Below are 22,014 nucleotides of genomic sequence, written 5' to 3'. Positions count from 1 at the left end.
TGCTAATACTTAAAAAAATCTATAGTGCACGTGACGTAAACTATAGATTTTCAGTACTGGCAATGAATATCGGAAATCGGAACGCAGAACACAGTCAATATATACTGGCTGTAAACGTATAGTCGCTGTGATTTACTATCATAGTCTTATAATCTTTTCTTTAAATGATTCAATGATGGAAGATTAAAGATATACGAGTATATATCTTACTATATACATATACATAATTATAAAAAATGGAAGATTTAATAAAAACGACAGAACACGATTTATATTCGGCAGAAGACGATTCTTTATACATCGCTTCAAAATGTTGGAGACGCATTACGGATACTGCTATCAAGGTACATAAAATTTTGTGAGTCACGTGTTGAGGTTATAAATATAACTTGATACTTGAGTGTTGCATCATAATACTGTTTTTCTATATTTAATAAATATTTTCTCTTTTTAGACTGGTTATAGAGAAGGAATACAGGACGGAACGGATTCTGTGCTACAAGAAGGATTTGACATAGGTTATAAAGATGGTTTTGAGACAGCTTTTAAATTGGGAAAATACAAAAGTCTGGCTACTATTTTATCACCTACTTTACAACATCCTACGAATGTAGCCACTGTTCTTGATAAAACTAGACGAGGTGCATGTTGGATATGCAGTATGGAATCACAAAACAAAACTTCAAATATATATGAGGATATTCAATTTTCCAAAATCCTAAATGATCAGAGAATACATTCTACAGCAGTAATAAGTAGGCTACATAAATATTTTGAACCAATTTTAAAGAAATCAGGCATTGAGACTAATTTAACTATTTAATTATTTAAAGTAGACAGATTTTAGTATTTATAATAAATAATATTGGTTAGATAAAAAAAACATTAAAACTATGTAATACTTTTATAACTACATTATTGTAAAAATTAATTTCCCTATATAAATTTTTATTCATAAGTTTGAGTAATTATAGACTCAATCATACAGAAAACCATTAATAACGAATGTTTTTATAAGTATAATCCTTCAGGAGAACCTTCTTTCTTCCGATACAGTACACTTTCCTTAGACTTCTTGAAATCGTCGCTAGTAACCTTCATACGACGTTCACGTAGAGCCATTAAACCAGCTTCGGTACATATTGCCTAAACATTTTATACATATTTTAAATAAATAATAAAATACATTTGTATAAAAATAGTACATAATGCGATTACTACTTTATAATCGAATTTCTTACCTTGATATCTGCACCAGAGAGATCATCCTTTGCCATAATTAACTCTGCAAGATTCACATCAGGTGCCAAAGTCATTCTGCTCGTGTGAATATTGAAGATTCGTCTTTTGGTTTTTTCATCTGGTAGAGGGAATTCTATTTTTCTATCGATACGACCGGGTCTGATTAAAGCAGGATCTAAGGTCTCTATTCTATTGGTAGCCATAACCACTTTCACATCGCCTCTACTATCAAAACCTGATAATCAAAAATTCTCGAGTTTAATATAAAATATAAAAAAGAAATATTTTTATTTGTTTTGTATTAGAAGTTAACCTACCATCAAGTTGATTAAGCAATTCCAACATAGTTCTCTGAATCTCTCTTTCGCCACCACTATTGCTATCATATCTCTTTGTTCCTACTGCATCTATCTCATCTATAAAGACAATGGAGGGGGCATGCTCTTCAGCAACTCTGAAGAGTTCTCTCACAAGCTTTGGGCCATCACCTAGATATTTTTGTATAAGTTCAGAACCAACAACTCTTAAAAACGTAGCTGATGTTTGATTAGCTACAGCTTTGGCAAGCAGTGTCTTCCCTGTTCCAGGTGGTCCATAAAGTATCACACCCTTTGGAGGTTTAATACCCATTTCCTCGTAATATTCTGGATGGGTTAATGGTAGTTCTACAGATTCTTTAATCTCTTGAATTTGAGTATCAAGACCTGGAAACAACAATATAGCCAATTATTCTTTGATAATTTTATATTTAATTTGTTTCAAATGCAGATCTTTTTTTTAAATTTGTTGAGTTATGTTTTTCATATTTAAATTTTAAATTAAGTTCCTACTAAAAAAATTTAGTTGAAAGTCTTTTTATATTATTTTTAAAAGCTTCAAATTAAAAATCATGAATCTCAATAATTTTAATAAAATATTAATTACAGATTTATCAGAGTATAAATATAGATAAATATATATAATATACCTCCAATATCAGTGTAGGTCTCCTGAGGAGCCTTTTCAAGCTTCATTACTGTAACCATAGGATCTGTATCATCTCCTAATACACCAACAACAGCATGAACTTTATGATTTAGTAACACAGAACAACCAGGTTCCAATTGATCCTTATCCACAAATGACAAGATGGATACATAATGCTCAGAGCCAACTGACGTGGACACTATTGCATGATTGTCATCTATTATTTCTTCCAATGTTCCAACAGACATTGGTGTTCCACGAAGATCATCCACTTTAGATCTTTCCTCCTCGTTTTTCTCTTCTTGTGGCTTCAAGCGTTCCTGATTCCTGATGAACTCCTCCTCCATCAATAGATAATCTTTTATGCGTTCCAGCTTCAATAATTTCAGTCTACAACGTGTGTGAGGAGTTACTTGAGGCAGTTTCAGAGCTGCATCTGGCCCTTTAGTACGTCTCTTCTTTTTACCCACTCTTGTGGGAATTGGTGGTTCATATTTCTTCTTCTTATCCTTGTCATCCTTCTTGTCCCCTCCACTCCCACCACTACCAGATTGGTTTTGACCCTATTAAAATTTTATTGCATTTATCATATTTAAAAATAGTGCAACATAAAATTTCATATATATATATATATATATATATATATATAAAATTATTTAAGAAAAATACATTAAATTATTTAAGAAAAATTATAAAATATTATTTCGGACAATAAATTTTTATTAGCAACTATTGCTAATAAACATTAATTTATTATATGACGAGAAATATTTGTTTTACGAACAAATCCAACTAATTTATTACACAAATTTCTTTTATATAAAAATTTGAAAATAAACTAACATTTGAAAGATGGTTATAACCTAAAAATGTATAAAGCAGTGTAAATGCAAAAAAACTTAACAGTAGCAATAATAATTATTTTTCATCATGCTAAATGACGGAAACATTGCTTTAGCAATAAATAATAATAGTTGTTTTTTTTTTATTTTGATACTCACCATTTCTTATCAATGTTTGACTGTTCCTCGAAAGGGCGAAGTCATTCGCTAGGATTCGACTGTGCGCTGTCGATAAGAGAATATCGATTTTCCCATCATCTTGTTCCAATCGATACTGAATCTCGATTGTGGATAAAATAAATATATAAACAGAGAAAACCTTCTTTCTGTTTACTTAATAAAATTCTTCAGGTTTACTAAAAAAATATAATAGAATTAAATATATTTAATTTCCAAGCACTAGAACAAATGCATTGTTTTGAGAAATGTGACAATTACTCAAATCTTTCCTCGTTTCTAAGATTATATTCAAAATGATTTTCTGACATAAATAATAAGAAATTATCATAAGAGAAATTTAATCATAGTCGTTAGCTAATATATTGCATAGTATATTAACTATTTATTATTAGCAATGTTCAAACATTTTTTAATTCTAGTACTATTGAAATGATACAAAATTCACACAAAAGATTTAATTATAGTGTACTTTATATATATACGCGTTTCGTCATTAATACACAGAATATCGAATAATATACAACGTATTTTACAATGAGACTAAAGATATTCACACATATTTTCACGATTCATTGAATATTGACAATATAAAGACATAATCATAAGAATATTGTACAGTGTATCAATGACAAACATTGTTATCAATGCAGCGTATTTTTATTCGTGCAGGTTTTCGTCTCAATTTAGTGATATTTCGAAAAATTCATATAGATTTTGGCAGTGTATCCGTTAACGTATCGTTAAATGCCTCACATTTTATGCTATAAAAACACATATCCCACGTTGATTCCTTTCTTTTATTTAAAAACAATTTTGATCTATACAAGATCACTAATATTCCGCTTTTTTTAGAGTGCAGAAAAATTTCCAATGAGTAGATTCGGAGATACTCGATATAATGTACAAGTGCAAATTATAATATAATATCACCGTTGAATTTTTAAAGATCTATTAAATCACGTTACGTATATATTCATGGTCGCAATTCAACAATGCTAAACATTTAGATTGGTGAGATTTTATTTTAGCTTTGATCTACATCTAATAAACTTTCTAGCTCGACTTCCGTCTGCGCTCACATCTCTGCCAAATCAAGCGTGATGCGTACGGAGAGAATAAAAATGTGTTCGTGATATCGCGACATTTCGTGTGTAAAACATGACTAACGATATTATACAATCACATTGAGCGATCGCCGTATCGAAAAATTCCGATAACAAAAATCGTTCAATATAGCCAGGTTAACATAAGTAAAGGCGACTCATTATACTTCCACTGTAAGAATTAAAAATTATAGACATAGGACTAGCATGCTTATCGTTATTTATGACTGCACTTGCCACATTATCCTATGTTCAGCTTATAGAGATTGATAGATTCGAAACGAAGTATCGAAACATTTCTTAACGCTTCAATGATAAGGTTTTCGAAGCGGAAAAACTCCCTGCCGAGAATTTTTATGGACTGCCGCGTCGCGCTTTTACTTATTTACGATGATTATAAAAATTGTCAACGCATGCGCGACAAACGTGTGTTCCAAGTTATTAAAGGCCAGCCAAGATAATCCTAGGATCTTCTACAGCGTCTTTGATCTTTCTTAGGAACATTACAGCCTCGCGTCCATCGATCAATCGATGATCATATGTTAAAGCTATGTACATCATTGGTCTAATGACAACCTGGGAATATATAAAGTATTTATTAATTGAGAATGATTTTGCAACAGAAATTATAATTACAAACACTAGAAATTGACGAAACTTAATCAGGATCTCGCTGAACTTTACCTGTCCCTTAACGGCGATTGGTCTATCGAAGACGCCGTGCATACCGAGAATCGCACTCTGTGGCGGATTAATGATGGGAGTTCCCAACAGCGAGCCGAAAACACCGCCGTTGCTTATCGTGAAAGTGCCGCCGTCCATGTCCTCAACGGTGATCTTTCCTTTCCTGGCTTTATCGCCTAAAGCGGCCAAAGCAATCTCGATCTCGGCAAAATTTTTATTCTCTACACTGCGTAGCACCGGCACGACGAGTCCCTTGGGCGTCGCGACCGCTACGCTAAGATCTACGTAATCTCTATATACTATGTCGGTGCCGTCTATTACAGCGTTTACTACTGGTTGATCTTTCAAAGCGTAAGCACTGGCTGCAACGAACGGACTCATGAATCCAAGTTTGATACCATATTTTTTCGTGAACGCCTCTTGATGCGTTTTTCGAAATTCCATAATGCGACTGTAAATTAATAATGCGACATACATTAAGTAAAAAATAAAATGAAGTATGTCGAACATCATGAATTAAATCTTTAAATACAAATTATAAGTGATATAAAATCTACGACTTGATTAATGGAATTAATTACCTCATATCAATTTCATTAAAAGTAGTCAACATAGCATTTGTGTTTTGCGCGTCCTTCAGACGTTCCGCGATACGCAGACGCATTCTGTTCATCTTCACCCTCTGTTCTGTCCTCGTGCCGATTATTTCGCGTGTATAATCGGCGGGAGGTAGTTGAACTTTCGCGCCTTCTAACGACTGAGAATACACCGTTCTTATTAATGTCATAATATTTTTAAAAAGCTAAGCTGCATATAATTATTTGTTGTTGATATTTACCTGCGCGTGTTTGATAGCCGCGACCGGCATCGAAGCGATAGGTGCTTGCGGAGGTGGTGGCTTAGCAGCGGGAGGCGGAATCGGTGCTGCCGCGGGTTCCGGCGATGGTGGAGGTGCCGCCGCGCTAGGAGGTGTTGCTGCTTTTGGCGGCGACGGCGGAGGAGGAGGTGTCGGTGCAGCGGGCTTTGGCGCTTCTGCCGCGGGTGCGGCTGCAGTTCCGCCACTCGCACCGATGTCGATACTACATAATTTCTGACCTGGCTTCACTGTATCGCCATCGTTAACGAAGAGTTCTTTTATGACGCCAGGCCCAGGCGATGGAACGGGAACCGAAGTCTATAGACAATTAAATAATTGATAAATAATATTCTTATAATGCCGAATATATATTTCTACTTGTGTTATTATAAAGAAATGCATACCTTGTCCGTTTCGATTTCGCAAAGAACATCATCTTCCTTGACCTGGTCTCCAACCTTCTTCTCCCACCTCACATCGCCCTCGCTTACACTTTCGGCAAACGCAGGGACTACAACTTCCTTGATCTCCCCTATATTTAAATAATGTAAATTATACAAAAGATAGATTAATTCAAATCTTCATTATGTTACTTTTGAAAAACATAATTAAGATTTAAAATATTGTACTTACATAACGTTGAAGTTGAATATATATGTCTCGGTCGATTTACCCAATAACAGTTTGCCTTATATTTTCTACATCTACAGGCAAAAGAACACTTTATGATCTTTCCTACTTTATCTTTGTTCCATTTTTGAAGAATCAAAAACAATTAGCACAGCATCGAAAAACTAAGGTTTCCAGACATATGCGTATTATTAAACTTCTATACAACAGTATATTTTAAAAGCAAAAATAAATATAAATGCAAAATAATGCACGCACAATGTTACTTACAATGAAGTTTTGACATTGGGCACATGTTCCGCATGGATAATTACAGTGCGCCCTATAAGAATAATTTGATATATTTAATAACTTTCTGTTCCAATGGATTTCTTTTAATCGATATCATTTTTGTCATAGTTGCTACTCTCTCAGTCTTCATTATATCTTGTCTTAATATATCTCCAATTAACTTTACCTTGACTATACGACGATTTCGCGACCTGCAAAAAGAATGAATTGATTGAATTTTATTTCAGCAATGTTGCAAGACATATTCGACATGACGACAATCTAGAGAAAAGCGGTGGATTCAGTCAGAAGAACAAACAATTTTAATCTTATGAAATACTCTCTGACACATACGGCCGAAGATAAAAATAGTCATTGTTCCACTATGAGAGAGAAAGACAAGAGTACACCTCTGGTCATCTTCACAATCGAAATAATTAATTACGATATCCACGTGTTCATCGACCAGTCTCGATCAAGGAGACTCCTCGCAGAAAAATTTTTAAATTGACAGATCGCATGAGTCGCGAAGGTGTCGTCGAGCGATACGTATGTATGTATATATTATTATGTAATCGTCGTCGCGATGAGAGAAAAAGATTGGAGATGTTTAGACGAATCTCGAAATCGCAATTCGACGAACGCTCTCCTCGGCAGTTTAATTTCGGGGAAAGCGGTACAAATATCACAGCAGTCGATCGTGTGTTGCGAAGAGGAAGAGAACGGGAAAGCCGGAACATCCGTAATCTTACCTTGGCCCGTAATACGCTACTCCGCGTGATTACGCGAGGCGCGAAACGCGAACAGTTGGACAGCATCGCGGCCATCCTGCGATAAAGGAAAGCGTTCACTTCGAACGTACACTCGCGCGTCGGCGAGCAAAAATGACACACTATACAATGGGTACACTGGGCACACCGCACACACCGCACGGTTTCTCGCGGTGGAGGGTGGAGGTGGTAAGATTGGAAGAAGGATAAGGGCTCTTGCACACAAAACGCGTCAACGTGCTACGCGTGCGAAAAAGCGATAGCCAATCTATTTACAGCTTGTCCGTAAGACTGAAAGATTGATTGGCTGGCCCGTCGCTTCTTTGCACGTGTAATGCGTTTATGCGTCCTATGTGCAAGAACCTTAAGAAGAGAAAGAGAGAAAGAGAGAGAGAGGGCCGAGTTAGATAACTGGCAGCTGTTAAGAAAGGACAGCACTAGATGCTGTGTTTATCAGTCTATAAATTATGATTTATTCTCAACATCATTTGGATCTGTTTGTTTTTCTGTAACAATATTTGTTGAAGTTTCTACACGTAGAATGAAATAAATGCAAACATATATTCGTGTTTTGGAAAGAAAAAGGAAAAAAGAATAAAGTGCAACAAATATAGCTGAAAAACATCTGATTTGTAATAGGAATTAAAGCTGGTATAATTCCATTGAATTGAATAATATTATTGTATGGAACAAAATTTATGTAAATCCATAACTCTGTATAATATAACATACATACACGATAATAATATATCATTACAGTAAGATAGCACAATTATCTTGCAGATTTTAATTATTTTTTTGCAATGTAAACTTTTTTTTCTATCTCCTTGTATCTTTGACAAATAGTGTTGCTTATCCATGTAGATAACTTTTTGTTGTAAATCTCCTCAGAAATACATGTGACAGATAGTGCGAACACAGTCAGTTTTGCATGTTCCATAAATTCTGTTGTAATCTCTTCCGGTATCTTTTGAAATTTTGTATCGAAATAAGGATATCCAGTAACATAAACATGATCAAAAGGTTGGATTTCTTTACCCAATAGACCACTATTTGTTTCCAACCACCACTTGTTTTCCAGGATCTATTATTAAAAATAATTGTACTATATATCTATACAGTTGCAACAAATAATCTTTCCAGTAATATGCTTTTCTATTGTATTTAGTTTCAATAATATAAGTCCTATTAATAATCGACAATGTATAAAATTAAAAATAACTGAAATGTGTGAGATAATTCATTATATACATGATTTGATGACCTGCATTCATATGCATAATTGTTCTCAAACTTACAGCTATATCTTTTAAGGGTGTATTACATGGATAGATAAAGTCTGGACGTGTTTCAGGAAATTTCTTTGGATAATTTGTGACTACTTTTGTTTCTCTTAAATTTTCAGCTTGGTTCCTGTATTTTTCATCAATCTCCTGTCGTTGTTTCAATAGAAACAGATATTGTTCCAATTTGTAATTAATCTCCACCACTCCTGTTCCATCCTCAACTGCAATAAGACTGCAGAAGTTTAGATATCTCTTCTTGTTCATTATTAAATTTATCATTTATTATGCCTCTTGTCTTACTTGTTAGAAATAAATTATTGACATTGCGTTTAACATTTGTAACAATTCCAACTAGCTCAATTTTACGTACTTTAATATAAGGCATATTGAACGGATGAAAATGTATATAACGACCTTCTTTATAAGGTACTAATCGATATAGCTCCATAATGAGCATTGGTATATTTAATGTCATTCGTGAATCTGAAATTACAAATTTATTGAAAAACTTACATTGTTACATTCAGGCAAATGTAAATCCTAGCTATATAAATATTTCATTATACTGCATCCTTACCAGCATTGACATTAATACCAGGCCATTCTTTCTTTGATGAAAAGGATTTTTGATAATCATCATATTCCTCTTTACTAATGGGAACAATGCGATTTACTATCTTTTTATCAGACATTTCGCTAAAATAACTAAGTCTAATTACACAATACAATTCGGTATTTGAATTTAATCCCTCAAAATAATGGATATGAAAGCTATATTTTTTTTATAGTTAGAATAATATTTGTTATGGACTAAGTCACTAATTATTTTGTAAAAGAAACGTTTATCGGTGAAATAATTAACAAACTAATTTAAAACATCTATGCATGAAGGATCGCAAACGAAACTCCCGCTAATTTTATATTGGAGTTTGTGCGTGTGAATCTTAAAGAAAATTTACTGTTAATTAAACCAATATTAAATTCTAATATTTGTACTAACATTCGTACTAACATTATCTATTTAATATCGCAAACATTGTTAATTTCTTTTAATCTCCTTTTTCTTTAATCTTTCTCGTCAAATGCAAATGTCAAATTGTAGATCTGTCTTTTACTCGTTTTGCACTCATTCTTAAAACTTTTTACACTCGAGATGAGATGAATGTATATATTCGAGCATTGGCTACGTTCAGCAGAAAAAGCAGTTTTGCAACTATTGTAAAATTCTTTAATATGATTGGTTTATACATTTAGATCCAGGAACTAAGGGCAAGAACCAATCATATTAAAGAATTTTACACAGTTGCAATGCTGCTTTTTCTGCTGAACGCAACCATTGAAAGACGAGAAAGAGCGAAGAAAAGAAATTCTAAACCATAATACATGAATATCTAGATATAGTGCGCTCGATCGAAAATATTCTGACGTTCGATTAACCAATCAGAGCAAAGATTTCTTTGCTCTGATTGGTCAACCAAAAGCTACTCCAGTAGGTTTTCGAACAATCTACACTCAATGATCCAGATCTACTGACTTTAGGAACATGCAGTGACGTTACGTTTTAACCGTTTCGTAAAATATTTGAATTATCTTATTCAGTTTATTATTACGCACTTTTTGTTGTTGATGTTGTTTTTCTGTCTCTTACCATATTAACAAGTACTAGCAAATGGCGGACAAGTTGTAGAGAGAAACGTAGACAATTATAGTATTCAAATGTTTAAATATCTTATACATATATCGTGAGATATCTGATGCCTTCCCAGGATAGTAAACGCACTTTGGAAATCTTGCAAAAAACTCACGAGGAACTGCAGCGTTATTATACTCTATTACGAATGATTAGGAGTGATCTCGAAAGGATAGCAAATAATTTCATTGCTATAAATAGTGGGGAGTAAGTAATATTTAGATGTGTATGATTAACTCAATTACATAGACAATATGTATTCTACTTTATAGAATAAAAATATTTTTCATTATGAATATAGTTATTTTATATCTAACTATATCCAAAAATGGAGCATAATTTTTCAGGGATAAAATCAGTAAAGGAAACTATCTATTTAACGATTATATTATTAATATAATATCATTAGAAGATAAAAATTATTGTGATTTAACACGCATTAAATACTGAATGAATTTTGCATGGCTTGCCACTTATGTCGGAAACTTTTGCTATTAAAAGCATATAATGATAAGATATATGATATAACTGAATAATTTTCTATCATCATGCATAGTGTATATTTTACTCAGCAGTGATCCTAATAGCATTTAATGTTAAAGTTATTCAAAAATTTAAAATATGATTTATTTAATGTATAAAATTTCTCATTGATTATCGCTGAAGTCTATGGTATTAATCAAAACTGTTTATGTTATAATTATAATTTTTAAGAATGAAATATATATAATTAGATTAATAAGATCCAAATGCAGTAATTATGGCCCAGAGTATATTTTATTTGGTATATTATAAAAATGCAATCTATAGACATAAATTTGTGGTCTCATACTTTCTATAGTCTTTGTATTTTGATTAATATAAATTGTTCTTATATAAGCAATTTGTGATACAATTTAGAGAGAAATAATTCTTATTATTCTATAGTTACATTTTTGTATATGATTTGTATTACAGAAAAAAATGGAATTAGGCAGAAACTAGAAAAATATTATAAATATACAATGTATAATATAAGAATAAGTGATTCTATTTTATTATTATAGTGACTGAAATAAATGTGTGCTTGCTTTCTTCCAGGAATGCAAGAGTTGGTTTGAAGAAAGATACATAGAGTATTAGTCCATAAAGTTATAAATTTTATATAACAACATGGAGTCTTGTAAGCCTATAACAAACAAGAGGCTGGAGATCGTGATGCATCAAAATTCACCAACTTCTTCGTTGCGAAGAAAGTCTGTTTCTTTTCCAAATACACCCATAACTGATTTCTCGGTAAACGACGATGAAGCGGAACGTATTGCTCGTCGACGTGAGATTTTTACGTCAACGCCATTATCCAGCAATACGCCCACTAACAAAAGACACTCTCTTGGCTTGGGATTCTTAGCGAATATCCCGGCACCTCAGATGGCCGAAAGCATAACTCAGTGCATAAAACTGAACGCCGAGAACAAGATCAACATTAAGAATGCCTTTAGTTTAGAAATGATCGATTTTATGACATATATGATAAAGAAGCAGGACGCCAATATGTCGAATCTACAAGTAGCTAGTACATCCTTGGATGTGAGTACCAAGATCTACGGTTTCCGTGTAGATAGCGTGCATACTGAAATACTTAAAATAGTGGGCGGATTGGATAAACAAGCGGTCGACGATATGGAGCGAAATGCAGAGGAGTTTAGAGAAGACGCGGAAGATACAGAAACGAACGTAGCAGTACAAAAGAAGAAGAAGAAAAATAAAGCCAAGCAAAAGATTTTTAGCACTGTAGAGGCTCTAAGAGGCAATATCGAAATCCAAAAACCTATCTCGATGATGATAGGCGAGGGAGATTTGCAAACCAGCGACATGCTATATCAAGCCATACTGCCGCATCATGCAAATTCCGGCGCTTATCAGCATCTATATAACGATGTGTTCGTTGACGTTATAGAGAATAAATCCAGATTACAAAACAGTTCAGATATAAAATACAATATACTGACAATCGGTGACTTCTCGAATCTTGAGACTTGTGTATATTCGAACTTTGAGTTTCTCGACTGGTCCATGGAAGATGAGCCGGAAGAGAATCTGGCCGAAAAAGCCGAACATAATGATGAGAGTAATCGATTCCATTTCGATCTGGATGCGAGCGTGGAACCTGGTGATGACAATAATCCATTACCTGAACCAATGAATTACTTTGACTTCCAGTACGATGACAATAATATTTATGGATGTTACCAAGAGGCAGCGAAACGACGTAGCGAGAATATTCTAGACGTGCGCAATGTTCAGATATCAGAGACAAACACATTCGAATATTCCTTTCTCCAGCCGAACATGAATTTGCATTGGGCTGGCCCGTCTCATTGGAAGTTTCGAAATTTTCTGAGACCTTCCACTGACATTGCCGGTAGCAGTAAAGTGATAAGAACTTGCATGCAAGCTCCGCTGCGAAAGAAAAGACAGATCGAACTGTCGTATGACGAGAATTGTGATGTGATTGATGCAAAGTTTGCGCTGAGTCAGTCTAATAAATTACAAGCCAAGACTGCGAAAACGGAATGGAACACCGAAGACTTAATATTACCGGAAGATGTGCATTACGATATTGTACAAATGATAAAACTGTACTTGAATCCAAGACTGGTTTTGAAGCCGTCAAACGGTGGAAAAGAGGATGGTCATAACACGGTGGCCGCCGTGAATGTGTCAGACAACGAGAGATACGATTACAACAATCCAAATGATACATTAGAATATTGTCCCGATACGAATAATGACGATGATTATGAAGAAGGAGGTAGGGACGATTGTAACTTCGAAGACGATATTGCATTAGGTAGCCAAAACTTTATCGGCGACAATCTAGTCGCCGCGCCAAAACTAGCTAATAAAATATTCATTGCGTACTGCCTGAAGGCAAAGAAGATCGATATGCGACAATTGAAAAAAGCTATATGGAAATTGTGTACGGATAACAATACTGACTTAATAAATATTAACGAGGCGGAGAACTCCGAAGCAAACACGATGAAGGACAGCAAACAGTTTAATGATATTTACAAGATGTTACCGAAATTATTAACAAAAACCAATGTCGAGGCATTGAGCGTGCCGATTTCTTTTATATCCCTGTTACATCTTGCGAATGAGAGAATATTAAAAATTCATTCGTTACCAGACATGTCCGATGTTATCGTCGAGGCGGATTGAAAAGACCGCTGTCATGATTCTTGTGTACATATTAATATGAAAAATATTTAATAAGCAATTTTTTATGAAGAGTATATTCTAAACAATATATATCATATATTCAGAATATATTCTTCATAAAAAAATGCTTACTAAGTAATTTGCTTTAATTACATATACATCGATATACGCACGCATGCGTAACGCATGAACAAGCTCTACACATGTTTCTTTTAATATTGGATTAGAAATTAATTTCTTATTTATATTTCTTTGAATTAATTTTTATATTAGAAATTAATTTTAAGTTCAATATTAAGAGAAACATATGCAGCCTATTGCGTGTCAAATCGGTGATTATATATTTTTTTAAATAAATATCAATCGAATATTACAATCATCAAAAATAACTTTAATATCTATTTAATTTATCGATTTTTTAGATGAGAACATTTTTTATTAAAAAAAAATATGTTAGAGATATTTTTAATAAATATCATAATTAAAAAATGTTCGTTATGTACTGTAAAAATAATAATTTGACCAATAATTACATGGGTATATATATATATATATATATATATATATATATATATATATATATATATATATATATATATTTAAATAAAGTTTATTTTGAAGCATTTTGCACAACACCGTTCTACACATCTGCTTATGTAAGTAAAATAATTCTGATCATAGGATCGCTTTATATATATCTTACAGAGACCAGTTCGTTGAATTAATATACACAGTGTGAGCTGCCAGAATTTTCTCAAATCGAGCTTATTAGACATTAACGCTGCGCTCAAACCGCGATTTTGGTCATTCTGTCTTTAGTGACTAGGTTAGTATATTTAAGTCATGCAGTAAATTTAAATTTTCGCTAATAATAAAACAGCAAATATCAAAAAAACGTCTCATTGCTGTACGGAAATTTACATAAACGACGTATCGATTCGTGTAAATGCAATAGCATCCGCTTTGGCAGTATAATTTTCCGTTCTCCGATTTAGTAATAGTGTATAATTTCTTTTTTTCTTATATATCATATCGTAACTTAGGTCTTCTTTAGAAATCCACATTACAGCTAAACGAATACATATGCGTACAAACTCACGCGATAAGTAATATATATAAATATAGAATCTTTTTTTCAAAAGAAACGTACAGAATGCAAAAGTTCAAATATATGTTATCTCTGTATTGCTTCAACTACGACACCCTGTATAGGCGACGACAAGACTCCGCGATTTATCTGTGGTCGCAATTGATAATGATGATTACATTTTGTACTTTGTAAGTTACTTAATGTACATCTTCATCACAACATCCAAACAGCTGTCGAATTATCCTCTTGAGACTCACGATAGCGATATCGTTCTACGATCAGAGAAGATCTCTGAGATCTTTCTATTAATAGCTTGGCCGAAAATTGTGAATATTTTATTACAATTTACGTTATTGCATCGTAAAATAATGCTACAAAATAAAAAGAAGATATAGAAAGAATAAGATACATAAGAATATTGCACAAAAATAGTGAAGTCTATAAATTATGGTAAAATAAAAGTCGACGCGCGCAATGATTATTGTAAATAGCGCGATAAATATTTTGCCGTTGGACAATATAAAAAATAAAAATTCACATTGCTTAATAATCTAAATGCAAATCCAAAATGCAATAGAGCCGTAAATAGCACCAAAAACGGTCTAGAAGGTCTAAGAAATATAAGCTTTGTTTCTCCATTGCATCGATTAGTATGCATCGTATTTTAAATACGTGCTTGCGTATGATACAACGGTTTTTTTCATCAATTTTTCGTGTGCATTGTCGGCAAAATGATTCTGTAACGACGGAGGAAGAGAATATTCTTCGAAAAGACTCGATTGTCTTCAGTGATATTTTATAGGAAAAATAATCTAATTTTTAAAATGTTTTTATAATTCGCACGATAATGCAACTAAGAGAAAATTAAATTTCTATTTTAATTAGAAATGAGCCTATTCCAAATAATACTTAGTGTTAAGATGGAGAAAGTCTCTTTCGCGCTGCAAAACGTCAAACGTATGTGTTTCGAAATACATTAGCATAACAAATATCGTTTAAATCGATAAAGACAGACTGATACTATCAACTGATTATTCGCTGATGTTATCAGCGAAAATCAGTGGATCTCAAAGAGTGCTACCGCAAAATCACACGTAGTCGTTATCCGCTTCGAACACTGAAAGCTTGTCAGCATAAATCGATACAATCCTTATGCGATTTTCTTGAACGCGCGTGACGACTTTTTTTCTTACCGCAAACAACATTATACGACTAGTGTCTATTTTCTACAACCGTAACTGGAAGGGTAATGGAAAAATTCCCTTTTCATTCTTAGAATGCGTATCCACGCCATAGGAATCTTAAAGCAAAGAAAAGCAGATCGGGAATCTTGTATTACACCGGAGATTCCATTTATCAAAAAATACCAATCATTCGATCAAGATACAAAATGAGCTCGAGAATGTGGAAATCAGTAATAGGAAATATTAGTTATGTAGCCTGACAGAGTGTAGAATCGATTTTCCTTTAACAAAAAGCTGAATGAATTACTAATAATGGAGCAAGTAAACTTTAAAAGATGTCTGCGCATTGGATAACATTTATATTTTTCTGGATCTGGGCGGCTTGTCAGTTCTTCAAACATTCATGAAACAGACAAAAATATAGGCCTCCAGTTAAAGATATTTGTTAAAGCAAGATCGATATCAAACTTCTCAAAGAATGTATTCCTAATATCGATCTCTATTTTTCGGACCCATATAGCACGTATTAAGAGAGTATCTCGAATTAAATATGTTTTTCAGAAGGTAACGTTTGAATCTCTCTTTCTTTCAAGCATTCAAAATAGGAGTTACATCACTGCTTTCGTTTTTTTATACATACACTCTACATACATTCCGCACATTCTTACAATACAATCGTATCGCGAAAGCTTTCACAGCGAGAAGAATTTTAGGAAGGTCTGCGGAGGAATCGGTACGTGGAGGGACGCCTGATCGACGTCCGCCAGCTTTTCTTGAAATGCCGGATCCTGATCCGCGATACAGGGATGACCCAGCGATCGCCAAAACAAGCAACGACAATTACGGCATAACTGTATCATTTCGGCATACTCCTCCCGCAATCCGAACGACCTGAACAAAACAAACGAAAGACATACAGTAATGATCATCATAAATTTCTAAAATATTAAATTGATATTTGCAGTATTCTCATATAGAAAAATGTATATAGTAACCTTCGAGCGATAGTGAATATAGTCTTCCAGTCTTTTCCAGGATTGTTTTGTGTGGTGGTAACAATCTGCTGTGGCGTAAAGTGATATTGGGCGAGCTCGCGCCAGATTCTCTGCTCCTGCGCCAAAACAGCGAGATACTCACAAGCCTCGGACGAGGCTTCGATATCTCGCGGATCGCTTAGGCGTAGGAGGACCTCTCGCCGGCATTCGGGCGGCAGGTCCGACCATTGAGGTTGCTGTTGCTCGTCCGGCTGCAACGACTCGTTCGTTACGATCTTGAATTGCCTTGTAAGTGTTAAATCTTTTGCTAACTTTTGAATACGTTATATACCTGAGTGATGGTAATAGATGAGGCGATTTGCAAGATTCTCTCCAGGGCCGCCTTATGCTTCTCCCATAAGATAACAGAACCCAAGGGCCTGCCACCCCAACAGCAACCGGCGCTGAAAGCCCGAACTCTCTCTATAAGGCGCCGTAGCCTTCCCGTTTGTTGTTGTGATAGTGACACTGCAAATAATCCAAGCAGAGATCAGTTTATCATGAACAGCATTTATCCTTCTCTTTCGAGAAAGTGTATTCGCGGAATCGCTAAACTTTCGCGATGGATTCATCTAAAGACGAGCTAACGAAATCTTTTTACCTTCCAGGGCTACTTCTTCGAGCATGTTGAAGAGCACTCTCTGAGCACATCCACTGAGACCACCCATTCTATGACTGACCAGAAGATCCAGAAGACGAACGATGTAATTAAATCGACGGCAATCATGTACCGCGGACAGGAAATCCAGCCTCTTCAAGGCATCACTCAGGCCATTGAAGCCGGCGATCTGTAAATTTAGGAACGGATAACGATCCCGCTCACTAAGATGTCTAAGTATAGGAGATACAAGAGCTGTCGACAATTTGTTACTGGTGTCTCTCTTTTTTTTTTTTTCTTTCGTTTCTTTCTCGTCGCACTTAACATATCTCTATCGAGCAAATCTCAGACTCTCTCCTCTTGTACAAGGTTGGATCTAAATTAAGACCAGGCCGGAAGGAGTCACTCACCTCGCGTGTGCACTTCAGTGTGATGTGACAATGTGGTTGGACGGCGTTTTCTGAAATTTAAGAAAAACGTTTGTCAGTCAGAGATTTTTCTGAATTAACGTTATTTTACAAAGAATGCTTTCCCTTCTTTCGCCTCCCTCCTTCTCAATATTCTTCAATTCTACATCATCAAAATCGATCGATGTGCTCGATATTGATAGCCACCTCGAATCTTTGATATTAAAGCAAAATACAAGTTTGTAACACATTTAAATTTATAATTATAGTTAACAAAGATCGGCTGTGGAATCGATAAATTTCAATACACGATACACTACTCACCTTTCTTTTTATCTTTCTCTTTCTTATCGCCGGCATCTTTCTCACCGCTGTAAAAAAAGAAAATGATATGAAATAGGCGCGCTTTAGATGTAACTTATCATAAAATTTATTAAGATTTCAGAAAATTATATCTATAAAAAAAAAAATCCCAGATATAAAAAGAAACAGGCTACATATATAGCTATGTTCACAATATTTTACACGTTGCTTAATTTTTCTTTTACTTTATATATGATGTATTATATAATGACGAAAACTCGGTTGACCCATCTTTACATACATATTATAATAATGACAGTTTGTTAATATTTAAGTAAAGTACATAAAAAATGTGAAAATTCTTTCCTCTTTATTTTATATTCAATTCAATCACACAATTTCAAAGTAAATTCAAAAACAGCGGTTTTTTAATATTAATTTCTGTTTTTGGTTGATATATATTTTATATATATTATATTATTTTATATATAATATATTTCCTAGTTTTTTCTTTTTAAATATTAAGGACGTTATGAATATAATATCGTGTATATACAAATGTATGTACAAATGTAAATATTTTTAAATATACAATATATCTCGTTCGGTCAGTTCCTTAAATTAAATTAATGATTTGCTTTATGTCGGATAGAAGTACGCTTGTAGATATTTTCTGCAGGACACTAGAGGCACTAATATACGAACCCAATTATGACATAATACACCATGACCGGTTTAGACCCGTGGCTGTTACATTTCGCGACAAAGTTAACTTCGATTCGACTATGAAAAGCTAGTAGCTAATACTGTTCACAAAACAATTCTATAGGATTTACATTGGTTTTCTTACAATCTTTTTCAGACAAAACTTTGTCTAATAAACGGAAAATCAATAGAAAGACTACACAAAATATACGTATAGTAAAAATATTATATTAAAATATTTTTTATTCCTAATAAAATAATAATATAATATATAATAATTAATCTCTAATAATTATCAATCTTTAATATTATTAATTCTAGATATTCTTAAAAAGAAATCAACATTTTCAATCAATTTTCTGACTATTTTTATTCAGATATGACAATTAATAGAGTTTAATTTAGAAATTTGGAATGTTGCATGGTGATTTTTAAGTAATGTAAGAAACATTTACATCACATAAAAAATAATTAGGTATTATTTATATATGCAATAAATAATAAACTTTTAGTTTGAATTCATTGCATAAGAAGATTGATCACATATCCGATAAAAGTTACCGTGAATTATTGATATTATCATCGCATTGGTATGACAAAAAACAAAGAGGAAAAACACGCGTGGGTGTTCGTATTCACGGTATAATCAGTTAAACAGGCCACGACAAATCCATCTCGACAGTGGTACCTTTAACAGAGGCCGTAATCGTTTTATAACACGCCGATCATAATCAACACAGACATACGTCGCAAGTAGACATTAACAACCACTTTCATCGAGGATAATAACCCTTTCATTTTAGTCATGGCGCATAAGAAGAAAGGAGAAAAAAATGCATCAGGAAATTGCATAAAATCGCATTAGAAAACATATGTAAGTGTTATGAGCTGCGGGATGACTCCATAGTCTCATAATAGACGCGATTATTTAACTGTTACCAGATTGCAATGAATTCTATTTATAAATAAGAAGTTCGAGCTAATATACACAAGATTTATTCTTCGCTTTTAAAACGTCGCAGATTAATTTGCACAAAATACTATCACATCTCTCGCTAATTTTAATACAAGTTTCAAAGCATCCGAGCGATCGATACTTATTAAAATTCTGTCGTTTTTAAATCCATTAAAAGGGATACAAAGATAGGAACGAATATAAACTGAATATTTTACTGAATATAATATTTTCAGATTTTTTCTGCGTAATTACTCATGCATGAGTTGTAAAAACTCTTGCATATATAAACGCGATTTTTTCGAGATTTTTGAAATTTTGGATCCACAAATTGTAGACCTCTCGAAGAGATTTAGGAATCTGATAAGTGTTAACATCGAATCTAAATTAAATTTTACGAAATATCAGATATCTTCTTTAGATTTATTTGTAGTAGAAATTTTAAAGGAAGGAGTTATTGTTCCTTTATCAATTCTAAAGAGAAACGCGTGATATTAAACTGATCACCTCAAACTCTTTACGTCAAGAACTTCTAGCCAACGTTATTCTATTAAGTCTAATAGGCTTATCATTGTATTGTTTCCAATCTTATAGATTTTAAAGTCGAGTGTCTTACATAATATATTTCCAAAATAATTTTTTATGGACACATCTAGAAATGTAGTACAACTTTGTCGTATTTCCCTCTCGTTGCACTTATGATTCTGCCCATCCAACTAATGATGACGACGTTCTATTATAGGGACGTAACAATGACCTTGTATGTTAACTCACGCATACATTCACGCACATGCAACAGCCTCGCGTGCGACACGTATATTTGTAATTTTTCCGCCTCAACGGGACTGAATGCGAGAAAACGTTCTCGATTTTAACATATCGATCGGGATACGTCCTTTCGAATTACGGGCTCGTCGAGGCGTGTAAGGTCATCGAATCGTCCATAGGAGACCTTATGTCGGTAAGCTTATATTGACACGATAAGGAGAGACAGAGAGAGAAGAGGAGCGGAATGATATCTTATATATCATTATAGTTTGTAGGATTATGTAACTACTTATAGCTTTTATTACGACAGATCAGTTGCAGACGCACGCGTATGCACGCGTGCGACGAATAAAGAAAAAAAGCGGAAAATCCCCCGGCAATGTTCAATATCAATATTTTGACAGGAATACTCAATGCCAAGCCAATATTTTATGGCTTGAAGATAAAAAAATAAACATATTGTATATCGAAATATAATTTGATGTCATCTCGCGCAGAATGTCAAATCTATTGTTCAAGTTTAATTTCAATGACGAATTTTTTTATAGAGTTGAAAATGGAAAGAACACCGATATTCGTTTAATAAAATATTAAAACATATCTATATTTTTCAAACTATAAATCATAAAAAATAAAAGTTTCTGTGGAGATATTTTAATTTATAATTCCAGAAAAAAAATATGCTACTATTTTTCTCTACAACTAATAATCGAAAAACATCGCGTTAAATATTATTCATTTTGAATGTTATTATAATACAATAATTATATTATAACATTTAAAAATAACTGGTTATTAGTCGTGAAGTGACATAGCTTCGAAATTATAAACAATATACATTGATGGAAGGTAAATGTGGCTTGGAAAGTTCTATAGCCTCTGTTTCTTTATTTCACTTTTTTGAAGAAGAGGAACGATAACACCGACGGTCCATTTTAATTCTCTTTGTACAATATAGAGATTGATATATAACGCAAATGCACACTAAGCATCTTGTTCCATTAGCTCCGCGGTATAAAATGGTCGAGTTAGATATATCCTAATAAAAATTCTTGAAAAAGCAGAGACGGATTTTTTAAAGGGATCCAATACGGAGAACGACATCGAAAAATAGCGATGCGGAAACTTTCTGAGACGGAACTCGGTACACGCGTAATGAATAACTAAAAAGATTCGCAAACAAGACTGTATCCGTATTTGGATCGAAATGGATATAGCTATCTTTACCGATTGCCTGATAAACT

General features: G+C 33.6%; 6 protein-coding genes across 9 annotated transcripts in view; 2 read left to right on the top strand and 4 right to left on the bottom strand.

Moving 5' to 3' along the window:
• The first annotated feature begins 10 nt into the window (after window positions 1-10).
• On the top strand, window positions 11-1,174 carry LOC138931659 (protein YAE1 homolog). The gene is made up of 2 exons (XM_070292649.1): window positions 11-344; window positions 455-1,174. Exons 1-2 carry the CDS (start codon window positions 237-239, stop codon window positions 821-823), a joined length of 477 nt encoding a protein of 158 aa, XP_070148750.1. The 5' UTR covers window positions 11-236; the 3' UTR covers window positions 824-1,174.
• Window positions 801-3,299, bottom strand: Rpt2 (26S proteasome regulatory subunit Rpt2). Its single transcript, XM_070292648.1, has 5 exons — window positions 3,210-3,299; window positions 2,210-2,771; window positions 1,560-1,946; window positions 1,242-1,477; window positions 801-1,146 (listed from the first exon to the last, which is right to left on the bottom strand). The coding sequence occupies exons 1-5, from the start codon at window positions 3,210-3,212 to the stop codon at window positions 1,012-1,014; spliced, it is 1,323 nt and encodes a 440-aa protein (XP_070148749.1). The 5' UTR covers window positions 3,213-3,299; the 3' UTR covers window positions 801-1,011.
• A 395-nt stretch (window positions 3,300-3,694) lies between these two features.
• Window positions 3,695-7,727, bottom strand: LOC138931761 (dihydrolipoyllysine-residue succinyltransferase component of 2-oxoglutarate dehydrogenase complex, mitochondrial). Its single transcript, XM_070292845.1, has 9 exons — window positions 7,526-7,727; window positions 6,961-6,985; window positions 6,774-6,825; window positions 6,507-6,577; window positions 6,278-6,405; window positions 5,856-6,191; window positions 5,599-5,774; window positions 5,018-5,468; window positions 3,695-4,909 (listed from the first exon to the last, which is right to left on the bottom strand). Exons 1-9 carry the CDS (start codon window positions 7,598-7,600, stop codon window positions 4,775-4,777), a joined length of 1,449 nt encoding a protein of 482 aa, XP_070148946.1. The 5' UTR covers window positions 7,601-7,727; the 3' UTR covers window positions 3,695-4,774.
• A 447-nt stretch (window positions 7,728-8,174) lies between these two features.
• On the bottom strand, window positions 8,175-10,518 carry LOC138932077 (uncharacterized). 4 transcript variants are annotated; one of them, XM_070293622.1, is made up of 5 exons: window positions 9,842-10,074; window positions 9,407-9,525; window positions 9,130-9,312; window positions 8,842-9,050; window positions 8,175-8,627 (listed from the first exon to the last, which is right to left on the bottom strand). In XM_070293622.1, the coding sequence occupies exons 2-5, from the start codon at window positions 9,519-9,521 to the stop codon at window positions 8,334-8,336; spliced, it is 801 nt and encodes a 266-aa protein (XP_070149723.1). In that variant the 5' UTR covers window positions 9,522-9,525; window positions 9,842-10,074; the 3' UTR covers window positions 8,175-8,333. The 4 variants fall into 4 exon arrangements, with proteins under 4 accessions (XP_070149723.1, XP_070149724.1, XP_070149726.1 ...); XM_070293623.1 differs by having other exon boundaries at window positions 8,176-8,627; window positions 9,407-9,480; window positions 9,830-10,073; XM_070293625.1 differs by lacking the exon at window positions 9,842-10,074 and adding an exon at window positions 10,478-10,518 and having other exon boundaries at window positions 8,178-8,627; window positions 9,407-9,480.
• LOC138932069 (condensin complex subunit 2-like) lies at window positions 10,401-14,241 on the top strand. Its single transcript, XM_070293612.1, has 2 exons — window positions 10,401-10,726; window positions 11,600-14,241. The coding sequence occupies exon 2, from the start codon at window positions 11,672-11,674 to the stop codon at window positions 13,724-13,726; it is 2,055 nt and encodes a 684-aa protein (XP_070149713.1). The 5' UTR covers window positions 10,401-10,726; window positions 11,600-11,671; the 3' UTR covers window positions 13,727-14,241.
• An 88-nt stretch (window positions 14,242-14,329) lies between these two features.
• LOC138932075 (F-box only protein 32) overlaps window positions 14,330-22,014 on the bottom strand; it is a 15,961-nt gene continuing 8,276 nt past the window's right edge. The window contains exons 2-7 of the mRNA XM_070293620.1: window positions 18,364-18,410; window positions 18,043-18,092; window positions 17,636-17,822; window positions 17,327-17,502; window positions 16,996-17,246; window positions 14,330-16,891 (exon numbers count right to left, since the gene is read on the bottom strand). Coding sequence (XP_070149721.1) covers window positions 16,693-16,891; window positions 16,996-17,246; window positions 17,327-17,502; window positions 17,636-17,822; window positions 18,043-18,092; window positions 18,364-18,410 — 910 coding nt within the window. The 3' untranslated portion in view covers window positions 14,330-16,692. The remainder of the gene's footprint in view (window positions 16,892-16,995; window positions 17,247-17,326; window positions 17,503-17,635; window positions 17,823-18,042; window positions 18,093-18,363; window positions 18,411-22,014) is intronic.

This window comes from Polyergus mexicanus, unplaced genomic scaffold (assembly GCF_030449975.1).
Source record: "Polyergus mexicanus isolate NDT 795.1 unplaced genomic scaffold, iyPolMexi1.0 SCAF_3, whole genome shotgun sequence".
Taxonomy (NCBI): Eukaryota; Metazoa; Arthropoda; class Insecta; order Hymenoptera; family Formicidae; genus Polyergus; species Polyergus mexicanus.
Note: the sequence above shows the minus strand (reverse complement) of the source record. Positions and strands in the feature narration are given on the sequence as shown.